The sequence below is a fragment of the Megascapheus bottae genome, chromosome 8 (genome assembly GCF_031878675.1).
Source record: "Megascapheus bottae isolate mThoBot1 chromosome 8, mThoBot2.hap1, whole genome shotgun sequence".
NCBI lineage: Eukaryota > Metazoa > Chordata > Mammalia > Rodentia > Geomyidae > Megascapheus > Megascapheus bottae.
In genome coordinates, this window is record NC_143516.1 from 70,983,281 (window position 1) to 71,008,977 (window position 25,697).

The following is a 25,697-nucleotide window of genomic DNA, read 5'->3' on the forward strand; positions in this document are numbered from 1 at the left end:
ACTGTCTCTTCCAGCTTCAGAACTAATCTCAATATCAGACAAAAGCATAACCATATAATGAAATGATCCTTTTGATTTTCTTCATAGACTAGACTGAATCCTCTTTATCTCATATTGTTATAGTATCTCATTTTGTTATCTGATATATTGAATTTATTTGTATTTGGTTATTTGAAATTTGATAGGGAAGGGGGGAAAACCAAGACCAGTGGGGGGTGTGGGGGGGAGGGTAATGGGTACCAAGACATGTGAAAGGGTATCAATGTATGTGAATTAATGCACCTTCTATCTGGCAAATATCATGTAACCCTTTTACTAATTACAATAAAAAAAACCCCAAAAAACAAACAAACAACAAAAAAGAGTGTATTGGCTATATCAGACAGTACATGAGTATTTCTAAATACTGGGAAATAGTTTAAAACTTGAAAACTTAAATCCTTAAAACCATTAGAGAATACATTCATTTATTGGATCTTGTCTTAAAACTTCTTGTTAAATATCTAATCCATTGTCATCAAAGATTTACAAAAAACACAAAATATAACAGAAATCACAAATAGATGGTTAATATTTGAGACATGACCTCCTCTAGGTTCTTTAGAATAAATTTTAGACACTCTTTCTCTCCGCTTAAACTGCCTTGTAGTTTTCTGATAATTCACTGTACTGGTACCTCATCCTGGCTAGTAGTATCTGTAGGATTTTCACAGTCTTGAGTATGACTTTCTCCTTCTTCATCTGTTCCTGAAGCAGATGGACTCTCCTTGTTTTTTGTAGAATTGGTGGCTATTTTTTCAGGCTGAGAATGTGAATTTTCTGCATTACTGTCCTTGTCTGTGTGTTCTGACTTGGCAGTTTCATTGCTGGGTTCTGGGTTGGGCCTGTCTGTTTCTAGCCCCGGATCTTTTTTTTCTTCCACTGTCTTGCTATTTAAATGAACAGCTGTGGAGACGTTTTTGGCGTCCTTGGATTTCTTGTGCATAGAACTTTGGCTGTTTTGACTAGAGGCTGGAGGAGGAGGCATTTTCTGGCCTTTGTTTCCCTCTGACTGTTCTTTTCTAGGTGGTCCCCAGATAAAATTCTCTGAAGGTGTGTAATGTTTCTGGGCAAATCGTAGGAGCTTTCTTCTTTCCCTTCTGTCTCTAATTGTATAAACAAAATACTCCAGAGCACTCTGTTTAATATTAGGAATTGTATTTTCCACGAGAGCTTCATGAAGAATAAACTTTACAAGAGGAGATTTAAAACTTTCATAGCCAAGCTCACCAAGGCTTTTAAGAATACGAGTGATTCTTAAATAGTTATGTTGGGACCTGGAAAAGAGAAGATTAAATAAAATGAGGGGGAAAAACCAGGTAGAGGAAAACCAAATGACTAAAACAGACTTTTCTAATGGAAGTGCAAGACAGGGAAATATACACATACTGTCTTTTAAACAGTCATATCAGATACTATGAAGAATATATGAAGAATATGAAGAATATATCAGAATGTATTAAATACTAAACCCTTATAAATTGATGCAATGCCAATCTACATGAAAGCAAATATAAACAATAAATTCCCACTTTTCGTTCCTCACATAAAAAAAGATTTAAATATCTCCCCATGGGCACTGAATTAGGGTTAGTTTACTACATGTATTGAGGACAGGTGGTCTGCATGGTACTGATTCAAATAATCACAAACAACAATAGGATTTGGAGGAAGAGTCAATAAGACCATATTAACATAGCTTTTATTATACTATATTGTTTTACTTGTTCTATTTTATGCGTAGTTTCTGTTGTGAAACTACTGTTGTTCTTTTCCCCAGCTTAATTTGTAAATTCAACTCTATTATTGACTCACAAAGGAACAAGCAGTATGTACAGGATTGTGTGATATCCAAAGTTTCAGGCATCCACCCAGGGAATTTTGTACCTGGAGTTCCACTTGTGCACAGGCGGAACTTGTGAATGTGCAACCCTATCAATGTATGGCGCCCATCACAGGTAACCAGGGCTAAACATAAACATATTAGCTAATAGTTGGTGTTAATTGTAGCACAAGGCACTACAAAAGCTGGTGTAAGCTGGTTACACCTTAATCCTAGATACTCAGAAAGATGGGATCTTGAGGATCACAGTTTTAGGCTATCCCAGGTAGAAAAGTTTGCTAGACTATTTCCAAAATAATCAGGAAAAAGCCAGATGGTGGCTCAAGCCTAGCAAGCAGGAGGCTCTGTGTAAAAACACCCCCTAGACTCCTGGAAGAAAAATAAAAAGTAATTTACAGAGAAAATCACCTGGCTAGAACCATTCTGAGAAAGGATGAACAACTGACTTAACACAGGCACATCTCTAGACAGCTGAGCCTGACCCCAGAGGTGAGTCCCACCCTAGAGAGCTAGCTCTATCATTGACAAGCTTTGTGAAATTATAATAGCTACCTAAGTTCCAGTGTCATCCATAAGTGAAATAATGGACAATTTACTGGACTGTTGAAAAATTCTAATTAGTGATACATATGCATAAAAACTAAATAAATGGTATTTAAAGCTATTAGGACTATTCTTATAATCATCTCGGGATTTAGTATTGAGAACTACCATATTTGTAATGATCTAACTTAATAGCCTAATTTTCTACCACCCTGGCCATTGTTATCTTTTATTATCTTATTAGGATAAGATCAATTTTATTTCTTTCAGCCTTGGTTCCAAAGATACCTTCTCCAAATTATATTAATGTATTTCTTTGTTATTTCAAAATGAAGGCAATTATTAATGTTTTCCAAATCAATTGTCACAACTCACTCAATTTATGTCTTGTCTTATTACATAAGCCCAACCAAATCCTAAAGGAATCCTGTTATACATATCAATCCTGCGCTTGTCTGTCAATAGCTCAAGGATTCACTTTCCAATATTATATAGTACAATACAAACAATGTACTGTGTGTGTGTGTGTGTGTGTGTGTGTGTGTGTGTGTGTGTGTGTGGTACTAGGGCTTGAATTCAGGACACTATTCCTTAGCTCACTGACTTTTTTTTTTTTTGCCTCAGCTCAAGAGCTATTCTCAAATCTCAGCCTCCTGAGTAGCTAGAATTATAAACCTGAGCCACTGGTGTCTGGCTAATCAGCACCACATTTTCACTTCCTAAAACCAGGCTTATTATCTCATCCACTGAATTATCTACAAGTATTGCACATACCTGCACTAGCTTCTAAAAATGTTCACAGGTTTTACTTACAAATAAATATCAAATGATTTGGGAAGGATGGTACAGGTGATGATAAAGCCTTTGAGCTATTAAAGGGTAGTTCCACAGTTATGTACTTCAATGAGCTAGTTTTCTTTCACAAAAGTCTTATGGATTTGGACTAGCCCAATCCTGGGGAAGACAAGTCCACACACACACACACACACACACACACACACACACTAGCGCTGAGCTCTTCAGCTCAAGGCTAGTGTTCTACCACTTAGAGCCTTAGCACTACTTCAGGTTCTCTGGTGGTTAACTGGAGATAAAAGTTTCATGGACTTTTGTGCCCAGGCTGGCTTTGAACCATCATGCTTATATCTCAGCCTTCTGAGTAGCTAGGATTATAGACATAAGCCACCGGAGCCCAGCCAAAATACTTTTTAAAATTTTAATCATCTCCATCCTCCTAAAGGTTTACTAAAAAATAGAGTTCAAATCTCTGAAGCCCCAAAGGTGTGTTTTAGTTTTATAAATCTGTCTTTTTTTTTTACTAAAGTTTTAAGATAAAATAATTTGGGGAAAAGTAGCAAGATTGACTTAGCTCTCATGTTTATAGGGGTTTATATATTCAAAATGGTGACAAAATTCTTATGCAACATCTATAAATATGAGAAAGAGGTGTGGGAAGGTAGAAGAATATTTGAGGGAAAAAATCCTCATATAGTGAATAAATACTATATTTGCAAGCCAGCTCAATTTCATGTAACCAGTCTAAAATGAATGCTCAGGTTAAAGAGAGAAGCTGGGATTCTAGACAGGAAATAAATAGTGTTGATATTGTCAGGAGATTAGAAATGAGAATAAAATACACTGAAAACAAGAACCAAAGGCAGAAAATAAAAGCTACACATTCTTGAGCCATATTTAACAAGTAATCCAAGCTAATTACAAATAAAATTAGATCTCCATCTTACTGGTTGGTCTCTACATTTTTATTTTTATGTCTGAAAATATTTCACTTCTTTTAGCATGGTCTCTTATTCCCCTAATGCTATTTCACTTCACATAAAACTGGCAAAAATACATTGAGTTCCCTGCTTACATTAAAAAAGAACCTTCAAGATACAGATTAAAGCATGTCTCTGCTGTGACATTTAAGAATAAATCAACAAAGAATCCTGCTGAAGAAAGAAACAGTGTAGACATATTCATACCATCCTACGTAATTTGTTAACATACAGTTAATAAAAAAATTGGCACCTAAAACAGGGAGAAAAGATATTTCCTGGCAGATTCTAACATAGTTCATTCAGAGCTGGAAAGGCAAAGGAAGACACTGGCTGGTGGAAGCCACAGAAGCTGAGATGGGATGGGCAGAGGAATGAGGGGGGCTGTTGGTTGCTCCCCTCCAGTCAGGAACTCATTTAACTAAAACCTTCAGAAAAGGCTGTTTCAAGCTCAAAATCAGAGGTTCTGACAATTAAGCCCCAAGGAGAATTTAAACTGAAAATCATGTTTTGTTCATGATTTCTTTATTCGACAAAAATATCTAAACAAGATTGCTATTCTAACCAAACGGAACAAATTAAGGAGGAAGTCTTTCAACTGATAGAGGTGCTAGTATGGCTTTTCCTAAGACTCACTTTAAGTATGAACAGAGTTCTTGCTTACACATATGTGTGTGTGTGTGTGTGTGTGCGCGCGCGCGCGCGTGCACATTCTCCCCCAGAGCTTTGGAAGTGTGACATAATGTTTAGGTAGCAGTATTTGAGTTATAAATTAATGAATCTTCCAGTTAGGATTATAAAGCATTCATGCATATTTCTTCAGTGTTTTATAGAACTAGTTACTATTTCCATAGCACTGTTTATCACAGAGTAAGAGAAAGCTCTACATTCATATTTATACCTATTTTACCATAATAAAGTGAAAACTCTGGAAAAATATCAGGGACTCAAACAGCTGATGTCAACACTGATGGTTTTGGCCAAAGAGAAAGAGCTTATGTGAGCTTCAAATTCTTTTCTCTTTGTACTTGCCCAGTTGTGCTAATTATCATGTACTTTAAAAAGTGCTTCAGAACTGATGGCTTTATAGTCCAGTACTCTTAAGTCACCCTATAATTAAAAAAGAATGTTAAAAAAAAGCCAGTTTGCGACATCGCCCCATTTGTTAGGAAATGGAAAGACTTAGAAAAAATCCTATTAAGTGAAGTAAGCCAGACTCAAAGGAACTTAGGCTCAATGGTTTCCCTCATTTGTCATAATCAGTAGAAACCTTGGGCTCTACTACCAGAGATCTGTAATAGAGCAAAATCTTGATACATAAGGCCATATAGTATGAAGCTAATTGAAAGGACCTCCAGGATACTGAAACAAAAGCCATATAACGAATGATTGTTGTCCTTAATGTACTATGTTGTCTCTCATCTCCTTTGCTGTCCCTTGGCTATCTCATATTGTTACAGTATCTCACTTTGTTATTTGATATACTGAATTTATTTGTATTTGGTTATTTGAAATTTGATAGGGAAGGGAGGGAAACCAAGATGGGTGGGGGGTGTGGGGGGGAGGGTAATGGGTACCAAGACATGTGAAAGGGTATCAATGTATGTGAATGAATGCACCTTCTATCTGGCAAATATCATGTAACCCTTTTATTAATTACAATAAAAATATTTTTTAAAAAAGCCAGTTCGCATATAAAGAAAATATTTTAAAAACTAAACTTTGATTATTATACTAATTAAAGATATAAATATTCAAATAAAATATAGCTTTAAAAATCTAAATAATGGATCTGGTCACATAAAATAATATTTACAGAAAGGCATTCCAGGAAATGGAAACAAGTTTCTTTTTCTGTTTGTAGTCTTATTTGTTCATTTATCTGTCTGGGGAGCGCAGTGAAGGGGCACAGAAATGGAGGGACAAAGGGTGAGCAAATGCAGTGGTACTGCTCACCAGACGCTATGGAGAAAATGAACGGTACAGTGATTGTCCAAAATCAAATGTACTCATGAGTGACTCGTGAAACAGTAACCCTTGATACATCACTTTTATAATAACAATAAAAGTTACATCAATAAATCCAAATAAACTATGCTCTTTTTCTTTATACTTTTTAGGATTTACTAGCCAAAATGGGCTTTTGCTTTTTACCTCAATGAAGACAAATGACAGTTTTCCCCCTGTTTTAGTTTGGGCACATCTCACTTCTATGGAATGATTTTTACACACTAGGAATTTAATTTATAGGTTCTATCTAGAAGATAACACACTTGAAAATGTTAGAAGCATATCCCCTGGTCGAGGGGATAGGAAAAATGTGTCAATAAGCAGTCACCATAAATTCTGAGAAACATGGCTAATACACAGACAGAGACCATATGTGGCTGTGGCAAACAGAATTGAGAGAGAAACAGCTTTGGAGTTGAATATCAGATTTTTCTACAGAATTTCCTTCTTTTTAGTTATTGTTTGGTCTGGTTTTAGGATGTAAAACAAGGATAAAATGCATTTCAGACTGACTTTTCAACCCAAATTCCTGGGTCCAATGACTAGTTCTACCTATTTTCCATACAGAACTCTGTCCACAGAAGGCAACACTGCTTCATCCCTGGAGCTTGACTTACTCATTCAAATGCTGAAATCTTTCCTGCCAGTTAACAGCCCGAGCAACATTTCCAGTTTTATCAATCAGTTTTATGCCAAAAAATTCTAACATCATTTTGTAAGCCAGAAGAAACCTTCGAATTGCTTCTTTTGTTTTTTTGAATTCCTGAGGATGGAAATAAACAAAAACAGAAAAAGTCCACTGAGATGATTAGTAGGTATCAGGATAATAACATGATAGTAAGATGATAATACTATTTGGCTACCTTATTTAATATGCACTGTACTTATAAACAGGCATGCTATATTGAAAACGCTTAAAATAATTAAAAATGATAAAATCAATAAATGAAATGAGCTTATACTACCTCAATTTCATATGTAGTTAATTCTTTAGCATAAAAGTTCAAGCCTTGTTCTCTCAGGGGGAAAAGCCTGTTTATTAAAAAATAAGCATTCTTTATTAACATTGTCTAGAACACATACACAATAAATAGAGCATGGTTCTGGAAAGAGAATGAACAACTGACCATTGAATGTAAGTGTGGTTGCGCTCTAGTTTGTCATAATCTCCTTTCCATTTACTTAGAACTTCTTCAATGTAAACACCTAAAGAGAGAATATTCAGGAAGTGAAACAACATTGTAGAGCATTTTCACATTTGAATGAACTCCAAGTTTTACCTTAAAATTTAAAAAAGAATTAAAATTTTGCCCAACAATAATGCTCTTAAGAGATGGATACACCATAGCATATACTTGTTATGCAATAAACCTAATTAAAAAATAAGTGCCCCATGGGCCAGGAGTTTAGCCTAGTGGTAGAGGGCTTGCCTAGCATATATGAAGATCCAGGTTCAATTCCTCGGTACCTTATACATAGAAAAAAACAGAAGTGGTGCTTAGGCTCAAGTGGTAGTCCAAGGACAGTGCTAGGCCCTGAGCTCAAGCCCAGGACTAGCAAAAAAAAAATTCCTCCATCAAATCATAACTACAAGAGCAGTTAGACAGTTGCAATAATGTTGTTATGCAAAAATCTTAACTATTTACTCTCTGCTCATCTATTGAACTTTGCACATGCCTGCTTGTATGAGTGTGTGTGTGTGTGTGTGTGTGTGTGTGTGTGTGTGCGTGCCAGTATGGTACTAAGGCTTGGTAGATAGCTGGCACTCTATCTCTAATTACCCATACTTGAATTAATCTCTCCAATTTCCCATTAAAGGAAGCTGGAAGTGGAGCTGTGGGTCAAACGGTACAGTGTAGCCTTAAGTCCAAAAGCTCGGCAACAATTCCCAGGCTCTGTGTTCAAGCCTCAGTCCTAGCACTCTCTTATATTTTCTCTCCCTCCTCACCCCTCCCTTTTACACACACACATACACACACAAACATGAGTAAAATATAACAGTTCTCTTTTGATTGTACTTCCCTCCAAATCAGGGCAGAATTTTGTGATAGTTCAAGATTGTGGACTTGGCATTTCACCAAGGTTATTAATGCAACTGGTATATTTCTTAGGCTACTATATTGGGATCTTCTCCTTCTACTGCTTCTTCCAGTTTATTAACCAAAGAATTCAAGATCTTAAGATCCATGGCCCTCATTCCCTGACTCACATTTTTGTAAATTTGCCTCTATTTTTATTGAGAGGAAGAGGAAAAATCAAAAACACCTGGTTAACTGACACAGAAAACAAAAACATTGGCTTTGCTGGCTTGACGTGGAAAAAAATTAGGATGTCCATTATGAAGTCTACACACTTTATCCAATAAAATGTGTGATTTTTGTGGATTCTCACAATAGCTGCACACAGACAAGATCCTACGAGGGAAATTATAGCATTGTGAGAGACATGTTTGTATAGCCAAAACAGACAGAAATCTACTGTGCCATTTTCCCACAATCCTGAAACACTCCGGGAACTACTACAGCTTGTGAAACCTTGATTTTTTGTTTGTTTGTTTTGTGTCAGTACTGGGTCTGAAATTCAGGGTCTCATACCCTTGCTGGTATTTTTGCTCAAGGATGGTACTCTAAAACTTGTCCAACACCTCCATCTCTGGCTTTATGCTGGTTAATTGAAGATAAGAGTTTCTGTCTGTGCTGGCTTTAAACCAAGATCCTCAGATCTCAGCCCTCTGAATAGCTAGGATGACAGGCTTAAGCCCTAATAGGAAAATAATTCTGAATATACATAACACTTTCATTCACATTCTAACTAATTTATAGGTATAGACTACTAGAAAACACAGAGGACCTTGGAACACAGATCCAAGTCTACATTCTATTGAGTGGCCTAGCAAGCCAGTATTTAGACTTTAAATCCCAATGAGCTCATCTTTAAATGAGATACTAGAGTATTATCTTATCTAAAGTTCTTCATAATCTAAATTTTTATGCTTTTATAAATTCCCTTTCTCCTCAGCTCTCTATCTCCCCTACACACACACACACACATACACACACTGCTTCCCCTACCCTTTAGATAACAGCTGTGGTATACAGGTGCTAGGAAAGTATCACTAAACAAGAGTCATTTCTTTAAAATTTGTCACATGGATGTCCACAATTCCAGAGCCTAGCCCTCTTGAGACACATTGGACTGTGTGGCAGTCTAATGAACAAACACACTATGAATGTATAAATCATTGGAAGAGATAAAAAATACTCAAGTGTATGTTGTTATATACAGTTTGCTTTTTACCAGCATAGCGGATTACTCACCATCTGGCTTAAATGGAATTTTATTCTTATAAAAACGAAGATTGCTCAAGTCATTTTGATAGCGGATATCTTTGAAGTTCTGCTAAAGAAAAAAATTAAATCAATCTCTAATATACATAAATATTTATTTTTTTAAAAGAGTCAGGTTTTCTTCTGGGCACCATAAAATAAGCAAAACAGAAGGAAAATATTTTATAGTTTAAAAAATCAACATTCTGAACTCTTACTGGGTACTGATGTCGGTATTTATACAAATCTCTCGCAGCATAAAAACTTCTCTTTGGTTTGGCAGTCCCTTCTGTGGAATCACCAGTCTAGAACAAAAGGCGCAACTGTTTACATGTAGAATTCCTCTGAGAAAGTTCCAGAACAAATCTAAAATAATGAACATCCATAAAGAAACCTCAAAGTTGTCACCCTGTCAAGATCAATGGAAAGACTATCAAAGTCTTTTTCCACAATGTTATACTGCAGTATAAGCTATCTATTTCTCTTATTTGCACCAAAAATTTTAGTGAATAATCAACTTTATTGTTCACCAAGTGCCTTTCAATATCCATCAAAAATAGAGCATGAAATACATTCAAAAGACATTTTATTAGGTATTATAGGTCCTTTAGAATACTTTCGAGATGGGCACTGGTGGTTGACATCTGTAATTCTAGCTACTCAGGAAACGGAGCACTCTCTTAGGTCAAAGCTAGCCTGGACAGAAAAGTCCATGAGCCTCTTATCTCCAATTAACCAGCAAAAGCAGGAAGTGGAGGTGTGGCTCAAATGATACAGTGCTTTGAGTGAATAAAGCTGAGCAAGAGCACGAGGTCAGGATGGAGTTGTGGCACACACACAGACACACAAAGAGAATACTTTATGTAATACCAAAAATGTTTAGGTGACAAATTAATTTTTAAAAGGTAGCTGTGACCAAAGTTACATTTAGATGATTCAAAGACAGCCTGGGCAGGAATGTCAAAAAATCCCAACCACTCTAAATAACTTTCTAAACTCTAGCCTAATAAAGCACCATAGCAAGTACACAAAAGCAAGAATACTCCATTCAATGATGATATAAAGTGATACAATCCGCAATTTAAAACACACATATATAAAATCTATGTATATATTCCTATATACATATGTTTTTAATTTGACATTTAAATATATGTGTGTACATATATGTATATGTATACTTATATACATAAAGTAACATCAGATTGAAATAATTTAGATGTGATATTTACTAGCACTGTTTACATCTTAAGCCAAATTTCTACCATATGATGTCATTTTTTCATGACTAAGATGCAAACTAATTTGCATTCTCTAACTCTATGTACTCTTACCATGCTTTATAAAGCACTTTGTGTCCAGTGACTGTTGAGCATGCTAAGACTCCACTGTTTAGACTTTAATATTTATTAAGAAATTTGCCCTGAATCTTTTGTCATCCTCTACCCTTTATCTGAGTTGACAGGCTGGTATCTTTGAAGCAGTTTTCACACATTTTGGCAGTGGTGTGATTCTCACTCTTACTACAAGTACAGAGATACTTACTTTAGCACCAAATCCTCCAATGCTTAACATTAGTTACTCTGGCAGGTTACATAAGCAAGCAAACGCTTCAGTTCTGGCCCTTGCCCATATTTCAAAATAGCTCTGCCTAGCAAGTCTCTGAATCTATTTAGTGTAAGCTACAACTATATGAATCATGGAGCTCCATTTGTGTAGAAATGCACTATCCCATTTACAAAGCACTTATATGTACATTGTTTCACCTGATTCATACAACACACTTATTATTCATGCTTCCATCTCAGAAACAAGGTAACTGAATCTTACAGAAGCTGAACAAGATTCAGAACCCAGCTTACTAACCAGCTTCTGAGCCCAACTAGTTTAGTCTAAATCCATTTTAGTCCCAGTAAGAGTGCCAGATTATTTAGACACTTTGGTTTCCATAGCTCAGGACCAACAGTCCAAGACAAATTCAAGAGATTTAGATGAGTCTAAATTCTGGTAGATAGTGTTTGTAAGGCCTTGTACAAAGTCCCTGAAATTCAGTTTTATTATTGTGAAATGGAGATGTGGACCTCCATGCTGCCTGTTTCCATGGGTTACCTTGGGAATAACTGCTTGTTCTAACCTCCAAACTTAGCAACCTGCTATCACCTATTCCTGCTCCTTCAATTTATTTTTATTATTTTCTTTTTCCTCTATCTTGACCTCCTTCACTTGCTCAGGCAAGCATTTTGTTCCTTAAAATATCATTCTTGTTCTATGAGTCACCAAAATTTGCTTTTCCTTTGCCACTCCCCTTAGCAAACAAATACACAGTGGTAAATTCAGTCTTAAAATAACTATACATCTGCCTTGACCCAAAGTCCACCCCAATTACAAATCCATACCTCTGCTCCTTATTATAGTAAACTATCACCAAGGAATTGCTCAATCTTCCTGTCCCCCCCCCTTTTCCCATGATCCATCACAGCATTCTGGGCTGAAAGGAAGATGAGAAATGTATCTCCATCTCAACAATCACATCTCAATGTTCATCTCAGACAACTGAGATCTCCCAACACTTGTCCACTTTGGGCTTTCCTCTTTCCTGATACATAGTTACAGTTCAGCATTCAGAACACCACATTCTCCTGGTTTGCTTCTTGACTCATTGGTTGTTAAGTCTCCATTTCTGGCTCCTTCTCTTCACACCATCGGAACAGAGGAGAGACCAGTGCTTAATTCCCATTCATGACCTCTTATCTACCCAGGAAGTTAAATAATATGGACCTTAAATGCTGACAGCTCCAGTACTGGAGCTGTACACTTCTATTTATACATATCATCAACTACTCAACCACTGTACTTGGATGTCAAACAGGATCTAATCTCTAAAGTTGCTGTCTCTCTACACACCCTCCTGTTAGTAAACGATGCCATCATTCTCCTATTATCCAATGGGTTGAGAATCACAGAAGATCTGAAATATACTTTAACCACAGCTCTAGTAATACTTGCAAGTGGATTATAAGGAGTGGGGAACTGCTGGGGATAATAGTCAAAACACAGAATTAGCCTGGCCAGTGTTGCTCATACCTGTACATTCTAGCTATACCAGAGGCTGAGGTCTAAGGACCACAGCTTGAAGCCAACTTGGGCAGAAAAATGTCTGCATGCATGCAAACAGACCGACAGATAGTCAGACAGACATACATACACACACACACACACACACACACACACACACACACACACATAAAATCAAAAAGCAGATCTGTTTAGAAATTATATAGTGATACTAACATAAATAGCCATTAAAGACTAGCAGAAGATAGACAACCATTTACCAAGGTTGTAATTAACTGAAACAGGAATGATAAATGAATGAAACATGAATTGAAACATTTGGAAGATTGACATTAGTTGGATTGAGTCTTAGCTGGTGCTTTTTTTCAGATCACAAACTTGCTTCAAAGGTTAGTAAAGTAGAGGAAGAATGTAAGGGAAATCACTGAATATAGCATGCAATACTTTTTAATGGTGTATTTAGTAGCGCAACAATGAGAGCACAGCAAAGCAGGGGACAAGAGGCCAGAGGAGTTTTCAAGATTCCAATGAGCCCCAGGCTATGACTTTGATGACAGACCTACTTGATTTGCAAACAGATGTTAGGATCAATAGGATTTCATTCTTTTCATTTCTTTCCCTTTAGCACCTGAACAATTTTCTTTCTCCATAGCCTTGGCATTCTCCAAAATGGAGATTAAAAGCAATAAACCCTCACCCTAAACTGCAGTTCATTTTAATAGCACGCTTAGCCAGAGCCTCTGCTGAGAATTTATGATTCCTGAGCAGAGGGATTATCTCAACATGCGCTGGAATATGTGGGTGGTTTCCCTAAAAACCTGAGCCACACTGCACTCCAGTCTCTCCTTCCCCAACTCTCACCCCTCCTCCCTGTAACCCCGTAACTGAGAGAGAAGGCCTTATGCAAAAACCCAAATAGGAAATAGAGGTACACCAGGCACTCTTCTTCCTCTTTTAAAGTTTCTGGTTATTTCTCAGTCCCTCCGACAGGAAGGGGGAGGCCATCTATGTCTTTGCTTAACCTCCCTTTCACACTGTGCGGGTCAAACGATCTGGGCACCATTTGAATCAACAAGTCTTCTGGGAGAAATGAGACTTCTGAAGAGCTCCGTGCCAGGCCTCACTTGGGGAGGGGGAGAGGGCCGTGGCTTTGGAACTTCGGGCGGGCCCTCTCCCACACTTTTACAGGACGCAGGCACGCTGTGGGAGGGAAGGCGGCTGCTGGGCTCGGCAGGACGGGCTCATTCGGAATAGAGAGAGAGGTTTTGTTAAGGCAAGAACACTGGCTGGGACGAGTTCCGGCAATCCCCTATTTTTAGACAGCTTCCGCCCCCCTCCTTTGCCCCCGCCAGCTGCGCAGCAGAGGCCATGCAAACACCGATTCCAGGGGCACCCGGCCTCGGGGGACTTCGCTCGGCGTCCGCCGCCAGGCCCCAGGCCGGCCCGGGGCTCCCGGCCACCGCAGGCCCCCGGAGGGTCAGCTCCGCGCGGGTGAGCGGAGCCCCGCGGCCGCCCAGCACCCCGACCCCGCGCCCCCTCCGCACCGCCCGGGTCCCGCCCGAGGACCCCGCGGGGTCGCGTACCTGCTCAGCGCCCGCCGCCTCGGGGTCCTGGGCGCGCGCGGGGCTGGCGCGGGGCCGCCCGCCGGCTCGCTCCGGAGACTGTGCGGGCGGGTCAGGCTCCTGCTCCGGGCCCTCGCCGCCGCCGCCTCCACCCAACCCCGGCTCCTCGGGCTCGGACTCCGGCTCCGAGTCTGTCTGCCAGGTGGAGTCACAGTCCTCCACGGTGGTGGGCTCGCGGAAGCTGACCCCGCCGAGCAGGTTGCCCATTGAGGAGGCTGCAGGGCGCGGGCTGCGGGGCTGCAGCAGGCGCTAGGGCCCGGGCATGGCCGCGCGGCCGGGGGCGCAGGACCACGGCCTCCCGCGCCCGCCCGCCGGGCTGGGTCTCACTCAGCGCCGGGCGCCTCCGCCGGACACACTGGCGGGGAGGAGCCCGCCGCCCCGGGACCGCCGCCGCACGCGCGCCCACCCGCCCATCGGGCTCCGTTCCCCCCTCCCCAGCCCGCCCAAGTCCCCGGGGAGCGCACCCACCCCACCCCCGGGAAGGAGCGTCCGCGCCCTGGCGCTCCCTCCCGGGACACGCCCGGCTTGGCGATTGCCCGGGGAAGGCGGGCCTCCGCTGCCGCCGGGCCCGAGGGGGTCTCCGGGCTGGCTACCACCCCGCCCCACCTGGGGGATCGGGAGCTCCCGCCTCCAGGCTCCTCCCCACGATCCGCCCCGCTCCGGGAGTCCTGGACCAAGGGGGAGGAGCGGCAGGCGGGTCCTGGCCGACCCTCCCTTCCTCCCTCCCCGCCTCCCCCCCCCCCCCCCCTGGGCTGGTCCTAGAGGATGGTAAATTAGCTACAGCGACAGAGAGCAGAAGACAAAAGCAAATGGAGACCGGGCACCGAGTGAAGCGGGAGCTGGAGGTCTAGAGAGAAATCTGTCACCACCTCAGAAGCCAAGCAAGGACAGCCGAACCAGGGCGCTCATCCTGACGAGTTGTCCAAGCATTCACTCCGCATTTGGATTCTGTGTTTAAAAAGTAAAGATACAGAAGCCTAGAAACAGATAAACTGGTTCAAGTAAGGTGCCGGTGGCTCACGCCTGGAATCCTAGCTCCCCAGGAAGCTGAGATCTGAGGATTGCGGTTCAAAGCCAGCCGGGCATGGGGTTTGAACTCGAGGGCCCCGGGCGCTGTCCCTGAGCTCTTTTGCTCCAGGTTAGCACTATACCACGTTGAGCCACAGCGTCACTGCCGGTTTTCTGGTGGCTAACTGGACATAAGAGTCTCCTGGGCTGGATTCGAGTCACATAACCACTTTCAACCACCATGTCTTCATCTGTAAAGTGGGACCGGGATTGGTCTCTGGAGTGGCTTTCCATGTTAATGAGTGGCAAAAGCTATGACACTAAAGGACTTTCTTTTTTTTGGGGGGGGGGAGGATGGGTGGAATGTGATGGTATATGAAAATTGATTATATAAAGATACTTAAATTCAGATTTGTTGGTCCTGAGAATGAGAGGAAGGCATTAGGGCGAGCTCATTGTGAAAGTTTCTGGCTGGCAGTTTCCACAATATACCAGAAAAGAACTTTTTCTTTTCTTTTTGTCATAATGATATGAAACTTGATTATATTAATCCGAAATTGTTTTTGTCAGAGCCAGACGAAATAGTAGCCAGACAGTAATGAATGGGCCTTTTGGGGGTATCTTCTCACAAACTTTGTAAAATCTCATAACATTTCTTTTTGTTCTACAGGACCCTGGGGCTTTGCACAACTCTGTCACTATGCACAGATTTCCGGAACGCTATTTATCTTTAACATTATGACTATAACCATAACAGAACACTTTCCCAGAAATACTATCTTCACCTGTAAGCTCACCTCAATGTTTTCCTTCCTTTTCCAAAACCAAAAATCCTGGATCAAAACTACTTAATGAACTTTTTCCCATTTTGCTTTCATAATTTCTCTTTTCCTCAGCTCTCCTGGATATGCCCATAGTTTACTGTGGTATGCCTGCCCCACCAATGCAATTCTTTCAAGGATTGTTGCTTAGATTAACAATGCCTGAATCAAGAAAGCATGGAGCTGTTGTTGCAAAATACATGAATGTAATGAAAGCTGAGGCTTTGATTCATCATCCTTCATTGGCAGAGCAGCAGGCCACAATGAAAAAGTACCAAATAATGTCCTTCCAGGCTTAAGCATTCCAGAACTTGTGATCTGGAAAGTCTAGGGATAGATGCTGTGCCCCAGGGGCTCAGCTGTTTGGGTTCTGGGTTCTGTTTGCATCAAGAGGTAAGAGTCCAAGCTTGGGCACTGGTGGCTCATGCTGATAAACCTAGCTACTCAAAACACTGAGATCTAGGGAAGAGAGTTTAAGACCAACCTGGGAAAAAAAAAGGGTATGAGACTTAGTCTCCAATTAACCAGGAGAGAGCCAGAAGTGGAGAATGTGGCTCAAGTGGTAGAAGACCAGCTTTGAATGAAAAAGCCAAATCTGAGTATGAGGCACTAAGTTCAAGTCCCAGTAGTGATGAACATTTAACATTAAAGAGGTAGACTCTAGAGTCTAATCCTCCATTCTTGAATTGCAGCTACTTTTACAAGGTAGCTTCAGTTTTAACATGGAAGAAGTATTATTTTAGGATTGAGCTTGCATTTCTTTTAATATCCCTGAGCTGACCCATATACACCTGTATAAATTTCAAAGACCTTGAAACTGCCATGCTGGAAATGCTACTGGGTGTGGACTCTTGTCACAGTCCCAGCTGAGCCTTGCCTTACTTCTGTCATCCTCTAATGGCTTTTAGTGGCTTTTATTGATCCCCCAGCTAGTCCATCTACCAGCTAGGTAGTTTTCAGTGTGACTTCCATTGCCCTTACACAAAACAAATGAGCCATCCAGCAAGGCTCTACTCAAACAACTGACCAGAAGATAGTGGAGTGTAACTATTACTTCTGTCAATTTTATAGTAGTAATTATAAAGCCATGTGTTATACCTTTTGGCAAATGGATCGATTTACCATTATATTACATGTCATTTCATGTATTTTTAAAGAACATAATTTTACATAAAGTATTACAACTTTATATATTATAATATAAACTTTATGCTGTATAAAGTTGTAATATATAAAGTAGGTTGAGAGCAATGAGCATGCCTGAACAGTGTTCAATACATTTGGGCCAGGTATAGTGTTGGTAGTGAGGCTCGAACTCAGGACTTGGGACTCTCACTTGCCTTTTTAGACCAAGGCTGGTGCACTACTGCTTGAGTCACACCTCTACTTCTGGCCTTTTGCTGGCTAATTGGAGATAAAAGTTTCCAACTTTTCTGTAGGGCTGACTTCTAATCCAGATCCTCAGACCTCAGCCTCTTGAGGATTATAGGTGTGAGCCACTGGTACTCAGAGTATTCCATTTATCTTTACAAAGCTATTTGCAATAATATTTTTGCTATCTATTACCTCTTTCCGAAAACTCTCTTGTTGTAATTCCCTCCAAAGCCAATTCAAGTAATTCTAATATAGCAGAATCGAAGTTCTCAAGGTTGCTTTTAATGAGATGGAGAGATAAATATACATATACCTAGTTTCACCTAAACTGAACTTACAGTGAAAAAGGAATTTTCACACTTTTAATTATTTGTATAAAATACCAAAGATTTTGTTATCACCTCTCGGTAAGAATAAATTACATCCCTTCACGGATACCCAACTCCTGCCAAGATGCCCATGAATTCTGGGGTATTCTAAGTAATCCATATTTAATATTTCAAAGGGACAGAACCCAATGAGCTTTGGCTTCCTGGTTTGTAATGGGTTGTTTTGGCCATCCTTCTCCTCTCCCACTAACACACTTCATTGTCTTACTAGCACTCAGGTATGGGTAGCTGTTGTGACCAAAACAGAGCCCACACCCATAGTGTTTATGCTGGAAATACTTACAAATTACAAAATCAGTAGAGGCCAGCTGCAATCACAGGTTTGAGGTCTTACCTTTACAAGTTGAAGGTTTCTCTGATATGTAAGTCAAAAAATAAATAAATAAGTAAAGGAGAGAAGGGAGGAATTCCATATAACCGAGAATAATGAGAAGATTTCTGGCCAACGGTCTGATATGATTAGAACAAAAACAAAGCAACACCAAGTAGAAGAGAACACCAGAGAAGCAACACCAGAGAAGAGGTACAGAGGACCAACAGACCAGAGAAGCTAATGTTTGTTCTTTGTTTCTCAAAACCTACTCATTCATCTCTTTTCTCAAAGCAACCTCATTTCCTTTTTTTTTTTTTCCATTTGTTTAGTGCTGTTCCTGGGGCTTGAATTGGAGATAGGAGTCTCATGGACTTTCCTGCTTTGCTGACTTAAAATTTCAATCCTCACATCTCAACCTTATGAATAGGTAGGTTTACAGGCATGAGCTAGTGGCACCTGTCTAGGTTTTGTTATTCTCTAGGTGTGGAGTGAATGGCTGAACACTGTACATGGCAGATCTTTTTTTAAAAAAAACCTAGTTTAGGTCTTCCAGCCCTCAGAAATGCACCCAAACAATGACAGACCATGCCATGGCATCTAAGAAGTAGATATAGTTACACGTGCCAAAGCCAACCTGAACAGAAAATTCCACTGAGATTCTTATCGCCAATAACCCAGCAGAAAGCTGGAGGTGTGGCTCAATTCCTAGAATATCAGCCTTGAGCACAAAAACTGAGCATGAGCTCTAGGCCCAGAGGTCAGATACACACACAAAAATTATTTTTAATTGATTTCGAAGAATGAGTGCACAAGTCAAAGGCCAAGTTTAGCTTCACAGTCAATACTGAATATTTTCACAGCTTAAAATCTTTGTACCAAGCATACTAAACTCATTACTAAAGTAATGGTTAAGAGGTTCTTAGAATTTGCATGTTGAATTTGTTCATGCTGTCAGTAGAAAGTGTAATTAATATAAGAAGTTGGTAACAACTAAGCAAATAAATTCAACTTATAGACTAAAGATAGAGCCAGTGTTAATAAGTATTAACATTGGTTCAAAAACAAGGTTTGTAGTCCTCATTGTACAATTCAGCAACATTTAGATCACATTTTCACTTTATAAAATGGTACATTATGAAACAATAATATTTGAGATGGAGAAGGAAACACAAAAGGAAGTTTGGTTTATTACCTGCAGTGTTACAGCTTATTTTTCATGAACATAAGCAAACATATATACCATAATATATTTTCAAATCATTACTATTTCCTTCCTACCTTCCTTCCTTCCTTCCTTTGTTCCTTCTATCCTTCCTCCCTCCCTCCCTCCTCTCACTTTCCATCTTTCTTTCTTTCTTTCTTTCTTCCTTCTCTCTCTCTTTCCTTCTCTCCTTTTCTTTCTTTTTAGGGCCTCATGCTCTCAGTTTGTTTGCTCTCCTAGTGCTCTTCTACTTTAGCCATATCTCCGAGCCAGAATTATGTTGCTCATTATGAAGATTAAGTCTCTCAGACTTTCCTGTCCAGGCTGGCTTCAAACCTTGATCTACCAGGTCTCATCCTAGAGTAGCTAGAAATACAGATATTAGCTATCAGCACCTGGGTTTAATGTTATACAACTCTTGTTCTTGGATCTATAAAGCACTAAGATAACTGAATTAGAGATGGAGATTCATAAACACATGGTGGATTTCACCACCTCAGCTCAGCAGGGTATTTGTTATAAAAATCTACAGCCCAACAGCTTGTGACTCTCATAGGATTCCTCCACCCTTCTTCACATTTTACTCTTTTTTCAACCATGTGGAAAGACCCTAAAAGAACAGGTTTTCCCCAGGCAACTCAGAGTTCAGACACTGAAATGAGAACACAGCAGAGTCAATGCTCAGTTCTGTTGCCATGAGCCTGGGACACAGCCGGATGATTGAGATCAGAAGGCAAGAATTCGGCCCATTATCCTAGAACTTGCAGCTTCAAACCAGGAGGAACAAAGTCATGTCTTGCCCACAAGGAGAGTCCAGACTGCTTAAGCCTAAACCCACTCCAGACTCTGGCCTGGCTGTCAGGCACTCTATCTGGAAAAGAAGTACATATCATCAACATGGTCACTGCTCCAAAGAAAGAACATTCTATCACACCCACTGTTTCTTCCAGGCTTTATAGTATCTATGTACCTCTACGTAAGTGATTACAGTAGCTTTGTCTCAGTTTGCAACTTCCTTCTTGCCTACTATTGTATCCAGTTTCTAAGCCAGCCCTTCTTCACACTCAAGCCTTCATAGATTAAATGAAGCCACTAAAGAACTAGATATAGATGTTAGAGCCAGTGATTTCTTTTTGAAAAAAAAATTATACTGTTTTATTATAATTATTATCTTTAAGTAGTTGTGCAGAGGAGACGACACCCAACAAAGCAGTTCATGGATACAATGCATCTTAATCAATGTTCCCTTTTTTGTCATTCTTCCCCCATCCCCCCCAACCCCGCATCTTCCCTCCTTCTGAGTACCAGTTCTGTGGTGTTTTTCTGTGGTGTTTATTTTGGTGGACTGTGAGTTAGCTATTCTAGTGAATTACACTGAGTTCTTCCCCCCCTGGATCTACCATATTTCAATCAATATGCGTCTGGACACTTATATACCACCCAAAGCATCTAATTATCTATTTGTAAATGAATTCTAGGTTCCACATATAAGAGAAAACATGCATGTGATGTCTTAGGCATAGTAGCTTCAACCTTGGGGCCTTCAGTTGCTTGACCTGAGTGATGCTAGTAAGGATGCTGAAGGATTCCCCGTCCGAGGCCCAGGACAGAGGGCCCCCAAACAACGCAGCACCAACTTTCCAGCCTAGACATCGGATTAGCTCTCTTGTAAATGTACCATCCCGTCCTAAGGCCATGCTCTGTTGTGTGCACTGGAGGACGCATGCACACTCCACCCCAGGACATGAAAAAATAAAAATCAAAAAACACCTCACCAAATGCTTATCATTGGTAGTTCTTAACGGTTCATAGACTTAACAACCTCATATTTACTCACTCATTTTTAATGATATCCTATCTTTGCAGACATGAAAACATAAAAAAGAGTGATTTTTAAGTTTCAAAAGTGCAACAGAACTTCCGCATCCTTCAGGGGTGTGAAATTGTGCCTGTGTTATAGTTATTGATCATTGATCATTAAAAAGTCATTTGAGGTTATAGCCATAGTTGAGTTTGATCCCAGGTATAGGAACCACACCCATACATGGTAAAAGAAGATACGTGGATTACACTTATTTACAAATAAATATTAAGCTGTTCTTTCCATTTTTTCAATCACTGGTTATGAGCTGCATGTAGCAATGCATTTGAATGAAAGCATTTCTCTTACTTTTCTTTTTTCTCTTTTCTTTTATAGTTTCTAAAGTAGAAGAAAAAAAAACTCTCAGAGTATAACAGATTTCTAGACCCATACTTGAGGATTGTGAATCTAAATGGCATAATTCCTTAGACAAGTGCTACTCAAGTGCTTCTTTCTTCCCAAGAAAGCACCTTCTATGTTCTATTTTAATAAGTGAAAATGTCATTTCCAAATATTTATAGTATGGACCAACCAATCTTCAATGTCTATAATACTAAATAAAGAGGACATTTACAATGAATGCTAATTGATGGTGGCTGAGATTACTACAATAAATATTTTAAGATAAGAGGTAAATCATAAAATGATAGAACTAAAAGCAAGATAATGAGGGACAGAAGCAGCCTTATAAGGCTGCATACTGTAGAACTCCATTGAATTCATACTGGAAAAGGGAGAATTCTAAGGAGGTAGAACAGATTTATAGATTGGCAGTTACAGAGGTCAGGAGTTGGAAGAAATGGTAACTAAACAGAATACTAAGAATTTTTGTGGTGATGAAATCATTATGTATTCTCTTATGCTAGTAGTTATATTATGTGTGTTTAAGCACATAGAAGAGTATAGTTTAAAAGGCATTTTTCTACCCTGATAATTCAACAATAAGAAGATTGGGTCTTACACATGAAGAAATGCTTGACATCTCCGGTCATAAAAGAAATTAAATCAAAACAACTTTGAGATTCCACCTCACTCCAATTAGAATGGCCATGATAAAGAAATCTAATAACAACAGATGCAGGTGGGGATGTGGCCAGGAGGAGTCACTACTACAGTGTTAATGGGAGTTCAGCCACTCTAGAAAGCAGCATGATAATTCCTCAAAAAACTAAACATAGACTCCCCTATGACCACTCCTTGGCATTTACGCAAGTGTTCAGAAACAAGGGCATAATAAAGATGCTAGCACAACAATGTTCATTGCAGCACTATTTACCATAGCAAAGATATGGAACCAACCCAGATGCCTCTCAGTAGATGATTGGATCAAGAATATGTGGTATTTATATACAATGGAATTCTATGCTGCCATCGGAAAGAATGACATCGCCCCATTCATGAGGAAATGGAAAGATTTGGAAAAAATCATATTAAGTGAAGTAAGCCAGAACCAAAGGAATACAGGCTCCATGGTTTCCCTCATTTGTCATAATTAGTACGCATGTAGGACTCTCCTAGCTTAAAAGCTGTGCACACAAGGTCATATAGGATGATACTAAATGAAACAAACTTTAGGATGTGAAAATGAGAGGTTTATCTTTGTGATTGTTGTTCTTAATGTATTATGTTATTTCTTTTCTCTTTTTTTCCCCTTATGGTTAATCTCATGTGGTTACTGTATCTGACTTTGTTGCCTGGTATATTGTATATATGTTTATTTGTTTATTTGAAATAGAGAAGGGAAGGTGGGGGGGAGGGAAATGGGGACAAAAAATGAGAAGAGGTATCAATGTATGAAATGTAATACACCCACTACTTGATGATGTAACTGTAACCCCTCTATACATTACCCTGACAATAAAATAAAATAAAACAATAAGAAGACGATGTTCCTTAGGCACTCCTCAAACTTCTATTCCCCTGCCACAGTCTTCTGAGTGGGAGAATTACAAGCATGATTAGTTCACCTTGTTCAACAAAATTTTAATAGATTAAAATTATAGAATAGTTTCCTCTAGTGTGAGGAATGTGATAAGAATTGCTACTTTTCCCTTTCCTATTAAATATAGTGTTAGCATTCTGAGCCAGCCCAATAGGCAAGAGAAAGAAATATAAAGGACTGAAGTGTAGAAGGCAGAAGTCAAATTACCCCTATTTGTAGGTTATAAGATCACATACTTTGATACCCTTTATGTAGGGGTATGGGAATTAATGCACCATCTATCTGGCAAATATCATGTAACCCTTCTATTAATTACAATAAAAAATACATAAAAAAGATCACATACTTAAAAGACTCTGAAAGACTCTAATACCTCCCTCAAGCTTCAATGTGTCAGGATATCAAATTTTATAATAATTTTTATATTAATTTTTAAAACAGTAGTTCTTTCACATGCCAATATGGAACTGGCTGAGAAAATAAATCAGGAAAAAATTTCATTCACAATATCTTTTTAAAAAATGTGAATACCCTGCAGTGATCTTAACTAAAAAAGAGAAAAAAGTCCTCTAAAATGAAAACTATAAATCTTTTAGAAAAGAAATTAAAGACAACAGAAAATCAAAACACCTCCCATGTCCATGTATTAATATCAGAATTAATACCAAGAATATAGCATACTATCAAAAGCAATCTATAGATTCAATAAAGTCCCATCAAAATCTTAATTTTATTTTCTATAGAAATAGAAAAACATAGTCCTAAAATTCATATGAAAACATAAAAGACCCTGACTAGCAAAAAGAAATCTTAAGTAAGATGAGGAACACTAGAGGTATCACAATTTCTGGAGATTATACTAAAGAACCATAGTTATAACAGTATCACAGTACTGCATGGAAACAAACACACACACACACACACGCGCGCGCACACACACACACACATATATGAAATAAGTCCCATTGGCTGTAGCTGCCTGATTATTCACAAAGAGGTCAATATAAGAGAAAAGTTACCCTTTTCAGCATGTAGTATTAGCAAAACTGGCTCTTCCAAAACACTAAAACTAGATACCCTATTTCTCATCCTGTGCCAAAAAATTCAAAATACATCAATAATCACAAGACTTGAAACTTTGACATCACACAAGAAAACATAGAAAAAAACACTTGAAGATATAGACATAGTCAATTATTTCCTAAATAGGACCAAAAATTACTCAGGAAATAGTGAACAAAGATTAAAAAATGGGATGACATCAAATTACAAAGCTTCAGCCCAATTGTTTCCATATTTCAAAGGAAATAATTACCAGAATGAAGAGACAATTCACAGAATGAAAGAAAAATTTTACCAGTATGCACAGGATAAAGGATTAGCATGAAGAATGTATAAAAAGCTCAAAAAGCTATACACCAAAGGAACAAATAGTCCAATTAATACAAATGAGCAAATGAATTGACCAAGTAAGTGTATACAAATGTATAAAGAAACATTCATCATTCTCAGCTGTTAAGGAAGAATAAATGGAAACTACATTGAGATTCCATTTCATCCAAGTCTGAATAGCAATATTCAAGAAAATAAACAACAGATGCTGATACGGTTCTGGGGTATCATAAAGAACCATCACACACTCTTGGTAGTTATGTAGACTAGTGCAGCTAGTATGGAAGTCAGTATGGAGGTTCTGCAAAAAATTAAAATTACAACTACACCACAAGTACACTGTGCCATTTGGACATATGGCACATTAATCAACATATAAGAGAGTTATCTGCATAATCATGTTTAACACAACACTATTCACAATAGTCAAGCTGTGAAATCAGCATAGGTGTTCATTGGGCAGATTTTAAAATGTGATATACTTGGCCATAAAGCATAGGGAAATTGTGTCATTTGCAGGAAAATGCATGCAACTGAAAGTATCATGTTGAAGGCAGTAATCCAAGCTCAAAAAGGCTGTATCATGTTTTCACTCATATGTTGAATCTAGACTCAATAATAATGGAACATAAGTTTCTAGGAAAGGGGGAGAATCAGTAGTAAGGGGAAGAGATAAAGGGTACCAGAGCATGTATGTTTCTATACTTATATTCTTTTCACTCTACTACCTCCATATGCAACTTCTTCTCTCTTCATCAGCAAGCCAAAACAGAAGACTAAGGTAATATAACCGAGAGGGTGATTTGTTTAATGTATACTGTACCATCTCTAGAATGATTATAATGAACTACTTACGTTATTTATGTAAAATATGGAAAAAATAGAAACTAAATTTAAGGGGCTATTTGGAATTCTAGAACTATCCATATTGTTATCTAGATTGCTTGGAATGACTTTCTATTAAAAAGTAACTATGAGCTGGGCATGGTGGCTCACGCCTGTAATCCTAGCTACTCAGGAGGCTGAGGTCTGAGGATCATGGGTGAAGGCCAGCCTGGGCACTAAAGATCAGGGGACTCTTATCTCCAATTAACCACTAGAAAACTGGAAATAGTGCTGTAGCTCAAGGGGTAGGGCAGTAGCCTTGTGCTGAAGAGCTCAGG

At 39.2% G+C, this 25,697-nt stretch overlaps 1 protein-coding gene across 3 annotated transcripts; it reads right to left on the minus strand.

Annotated features, from left to right (window-relative positions):
* Positions 1 to 345: 345 nt before the first annotated feature.
* Ogfrl1 (opioid growth factor receptor like 1) lies at positions 346 to 14,636 on the minus strand. Of its 3 annotated transcripts, none has more exons than XM_090338592.1 (7): positions 14,195 to 14,636; positions 9,755 to 9,841; positions 9,528 to 9,606; positions 7,338 to 7,416; positions 7,176 to 7,242; positions 6,828 to 6,973; positions 346 to 1,316 (listed from the first exon to the last, which is right to left on the minus strand). In XM_090338592.1, exons 1-7 carry the CDS (start codon positions 14,438 to 14,440, stop codon positions 662 to 664), a joined length of 1,359 nt encoding a protein of 452 aa, XP_090194718.1. In that variant the 5' UTR covers positions 14,441 to 14,636; the 3' UTR covers positions 346 to 661. The 3 variants fall into 3 exon arrangements, with proteins under 3 accessions (XP_090194718.1, XP_090194717.1, XP_090194719.1); XM_090338591.1 differs by having other exon boundaries at positions 9,528 to 9,609; XM_090338593.1 differs by lacking the exon at positions 9,755 to 9,841.
* Positions 14,637 to 25,697: the final 11,061 nt, after the last annotated feature.